Genomic DNA, 4,721 nt, shown 5'->3' with positions numbered 1-4,721 from the left:
TCATCCACTTTCTTATGAGCCTTGGTTTTGTGTGCGTGAAAATCCATCCATTTCTATAAACACTATTTATGAAGAAAGGGAAGTGCTATCTGGTGTTGTTGTGTGAATAATGGTGGGAGGCAACATGAGTCGGCATAATTCTGTGATAACAGTCACAACAGTCAAACCACACAGAGGTAACTCTAGACAAAGGACAAGACATGGGCAGGTGAGACAGAGCTGTTGATGAATAGCACTCATTAGCAGTGGGATCATTTTGTAGGATACTCTCATTAACATAACACTTTGGGTTTCCATAAATATGTAAATGCTGAACAGTTTGTCAATCTCTGCAGATTAACAGTAATTTACTGTGGATTATTTATGTGTTTTTAATTCTGACAGCAAATGGACAGCACAATGACTAAATGGCTAAACTATCATCAACCCTATGTCTTTTTAAATTGGTGTAATAAAATTGACATTTTTAGGACATTCTTTCATTTTATTCAAAAAGTGTAAAAAAAGAACAGTTCTGAAATTCATTCATTCATTCAGTTGAGAAAGTCACACCATCAAGTTACAATCACTTCAGTCACACATACATTCAAAATATATATATATATATATTTATAAAATACAATAGCAAAAAATGCTTATAAAAACATAAGAAACATCAAATCATTGTTGGCACTTATTAAAAAGTATTGCAAGTTGAGTGCTGGTAAACTGCTGTTGTCTCAGTATTGTGCAACAGATGGAATACTTTCCTTTTATAAAAACAACAGGAACATTTAGCACTTTTTTCCAATGCAGTAATGGCTTCAGCTATTCCTCACAGAAGGCACCAGTTCTTTCATTTGTTCAACCATAAACCACGTGGAATGTCAGAATGTTTTCTCAATTAAATACAATGGTGACCACACCAGAAATCTATCCCATAAGGCAACTTGGCTTTGGAATAAAACATTTCTCAGGGCTTACATTACAAAACCCCCTCTGCCCTCCCAGAGGTTAATTTACAGTATGCTGAAGGCAGAGGCCCAGCACTGATTGCCACAGCAAGAATACTGTTCAGATGAAAGCATGTGAAAGGGCACATGATGTTGCAAGTCTCTTTCACTCGGGTTTGTTCCTTTACACACAAATGTAGCAGACATTCTGAAGCAACAACAACAACAACAAAATCTCTCAGCATAAGCATGCGGATGCAATGTTCGATCAAGCCTTCACATCACCTTTTGAGCGTTGCCGGTGACAGTGAAACCTGACATTGAAGGCTGCGGTGGGGGCTGCATCCAAGCTCAGTGTGCTACACAACAACCAGATTCCTCATGCTTGTGGAGAAGAGACATTCTGGAGAAGGTTTTGGAACAGTTTTTGCACTGGTATTTTTTCACATCCGAATGGGTCTGGAGGTGAGCCCTGAGGTTGGATCTATCGGCGAAGGCCCTGCTACAGTGTGGGCAGGAAAAGGGCTTCTCGCCTGGAGGATGGGGAGATAAAACGGAACAAGTCAGCATTCAAATGCCACCAAGAAATATTGCCTGTGTGAAAGCAAGCAGAGGTATAACCAAAACCTGCACAGTGATTTATTTGTTTGGGACTGGCTATGAGTGCAATGTTTTACACTAAGGCCAGCTGTAAAAGGGTTCCACTAGCTGGGGCAACTCAGAGACAGGTGGGTCAGAGTACTGATGCCCTCCATGGTTTCAACTTTGAGAGAAAAGTGACATTAAGGCAGTTACAGAGATAATGGATCATACATTACACAACTTTGGTACCAACTGTTTTGCACTATTGCAGTCTTTACACAAACCAAGACAAATCGCTTAAGAATAGGCCTGTATTATTCATGTTATTCAACATACACATGCACTGCTTATATTTGAGTGATAGTCTGTGGAATTGAATACAAGTGCAGCCTTTGGCAAAGTTTGCTTCTAACAGCCACTATGATATCCGTCAATGCAATTGACTAGTGTAATTATATCCCCCTCTTTACTGGAAAAAAACAAACGTGAATTACTGCTCACCAGTATGTGTTCGAATATGCCCCTGCAGCAACCACGGTCTGGAGAAAGCTTTGCCACATATCTTGCAGACACAAGGCAGCGTGTGAGTTCTGATGTGCATCTTTAAAGCTCCAAGACTGACGTACTCCTTCTCGCAATATTTACAGCTAAAAGATTTCCTCGTTTGAGCGTCGCAGTGCAGTTGTTTGTGCTTCATCAACCCGGAATAAGTGGAGTAGGACTTGCTACACAAACTGCACTGAAACTTTTCAGCCTCCACCCCGTGAGGGTCCGTGAGTTTAGTGAGCATGCGATCATCGTCATCGCTTCTCGGGCTCTCTGAACCGCTGTGGTCCTTGGAGGACGTGTCTGAGAGCGAGGATGGGTATCCCGACACAGGCGACAGGTCACTTGGGAGCGGGGAAAGTGGCAAGTTGCTCGTAGTCCATACTGTGATAGGGTTATATGCCACCGAACTTAGAATCTCCGGTTGAGAGATGAGCGGCAATGGATGACTTTTATAAAGGCATGGTGAAATAAAGACTGTAAGAGAAAAGAAAATGTGTGTTTAAAAATCTCAGTGTTAAGTAGCGAAATTCAGTATGTTAAACCACCGAATTATACACTAATTATATGGGCTAAGCAGTTGCTTGGGTGGTCCTAAAGAACCAACCAAGCATGATCTTCCAAAACTGCTCTGAGACGTCATACTAGCCAAAGAAAAAACATTTGACCATATAGGCATTGACATTGTTTAAATGACATTTGAATTTTAGTAATCAAGTTATTTTAGACAAAACACTTTTTTTTTTTTACCTGTTGGACCTTCAAGCTCACTGTAGTTCGGCTTCTTAGTTGAGCTGAAGTGTTTCTTTACAAGGAATGAGCGTGGCATCTTGTAAAATAATGAAAGTGTAACAAAAAAAAAATACTGCAAATAAACGTAACGGTCCTCACATAGAATGACAAATTGGGGAGGTGGTAGTCCTTAATGCATATTCCACTGGAATGTCACTCCATAGCAGAGAGCAGTTTGAACAGTCCAACACTGCTGCAAAGACAAGTAAATACCCCCAATCAGGTGTAGGGGGAGTGGTTACATAGCCGTCATTTACAGAGTCAGCCCTCAATCCAATAAGAATTTTAGGTTTTATTCACAACCTTGGTATAGGCGGAGTTGTTGCGATCCTGGAACCAGACAGGTGTTTTGAAAGGCACGCTTGTGGGACAGATTGAGAAAAGTTAAGGCTAAACGCGACACCAACAATAAGCCAAAGCACCCTCACTTTAAATCGGCTGTTAAAGATTAGATTCCCCATAGTGCAGCCACTAACAGAGGGGTAGGCCTAGAATGGATAAACTACACTTTGACAAAATTGATTTAATTCTGAAAGTCTGATTAAAGTTTAGGCTACAGCAGATACAATGTGAGACAGCTACTTATTCGGTTCCATGTCTAATTCGGTTACAAGTAATTGAGAGAAGCAATGTCTCAACTGATATTAAATGGAACCATTTCCTTGGCTAGCCTATAACTGATAGGCTAACTCGAAAATCTCCAAAACACGAGCTTGCAAGCTTACAAGTAATCGTTAGCCCTCTGGCTGAAAATTAAACTCTCTAAAACTTTGATATGGTGATATGAAACGACAACTACATTAGACCAATATGGCTTATCGAAGTCTTATTGCCAGAAATCCCACCTGACATCAGGACACGAGCAATCTTCACTGCGTGTTATTTGATTATAAGATAAGGCTCTCCTCTCAGAATTGACTTACAAGTGAAATCACCAATAACTTTTCAAGGACAGGGGCATCTACAATTGAATTAACGCTCCCTTATTTTTTAGAAGCATGAACTGTTTCACTACGCCCTCCTGTGTTCAGAGGCTTACCTGCAGTAGCCTAGTATGGCTGCGTTCAGACTGCAGGCAAACGATGCTTAAATTTGATGTGACTAAGATTTGTTTTGTTTTAATAGCACAAATCACATGGAATCTGATATTTTCAATTCGGATACGGGCCACTTCCATATGTTGGTCCTAAATCAGATACGGGTGCAATGGAACCAGTTTGACCAGTCTGAACAGTCATATCGGTCTATCAAGTCACTCTGGATCAACATTCTGCACTGGCGAGACTCGGGACGGTGAAGTGTTAGACCTCATAAAAATGTGCCTCTCCTCCTCATCCTCGTCCTCTTTGCTACCTGTTCACAAATTCACTCACTTCCACTGCACAGTAACTCATAGATGAAACCATCAACGCTGACTTCAATAGCCTCCGCCTACTTCCTTCAGCTATACTCAGTATTATTTGCAGGTCGGCAGAATGGTTATATAACAAAATAATTATTTACATGATTTCTTCCCCAGTAGTGGGACTAATTAGGCACACATCTACATGATGGAAAGCAGAGCAGGGCCAAGACCCTCTGGTGCATCCATTTCAGGACATTTGCTGTGTTGGGAATTGACACATTAGATTTCTAGCACGAAATACTATCGTGTGTATAATACAATTCTTCTCTTTACCTGGCCACCATTGACTGGAATCCAGTTGAATACCCTTTTTAAAAATGTAGCACAATAAGCTCATAACATTTATTTAGCCAAAGTGTTTTTTGTAGGTAGGGTTGAGACAGAAATTTTTCACCATTGTAATATTTCCTCTCTTTTCCCCCCTCGTCAGTGTAGAATCTTCCCAGTTAATTCTATTAGTATAG

General features: G+C 40.6%; 1 protein-coding gene across 1 annotated transcript; it reads right to left on the bottom strand.

Annotated features, from left to right (window-relative positions):
* Positions 1-988: 988 nt before the first annotated feature.
* Positions 989-2,943, bottom strand: snai2 (snail family zinc finger 2). The gene is made up of 3 exons (XM_080836577.1): positions 2,811-2,943; positions 2,016-2,537; positions 989-1,465 (listed from the first exon to the last, which is right to left on the bottom strand). Exons 1-3 carry the CDS (start codon positions 2,887-2,889, stop codon positions 1,284-1,286), a joined length of 783 nt encoding a protein of 260 aa, XP_080692703.1. The 5' UTR covers positions 2,890-2,943; the 3' UTR covers positions 989-1,283.
* Between the last annotated feature and the right edge of the window lie 1,778 nt (positions 2,944-4,721).

Source organism: Sprattus sprattus, assembly GCF_963457725.1.
Source record: "Sprattus sprattus genome assembly, chromosome: 4".
NCBI lineage: Eukaryota > Metazoa > Chordata > Actinopteri > Clupeiformes > Clupeidae > Sprattus > Sprattus sprattus.
The sequence above is the reverse complement of the archived record's forward strand: the minus strand, read 5'-3'. Positions and strand labels throughout refer to the sequence as shown.

Excerpts from the sequence above, each read along its gene's own strand:
- snai2 (XM_080836577.1), bottom strand. The coding sequence starts at position 2,889 with ATGCCACGCTCATTCCTTGTAAAGAAACACTTCAGCTCAACTAAGAAG. Across the intron at positions 2,538-2,810 it reads TGAGCTTGAAGGTCCAACAG|TCTTTATTTCACCATGCCTT; the intron begins GTAAAAAAAAAA and ends TTTCTCTTACAG. Across the intron at positions 1,466-2,015 it reads GCATATTCGAACACATACTG|GCGAGAAGCCCTTTTCCTGC; the intron begins GTGAGCAGTAAT and ends CCCATCCTCCAG.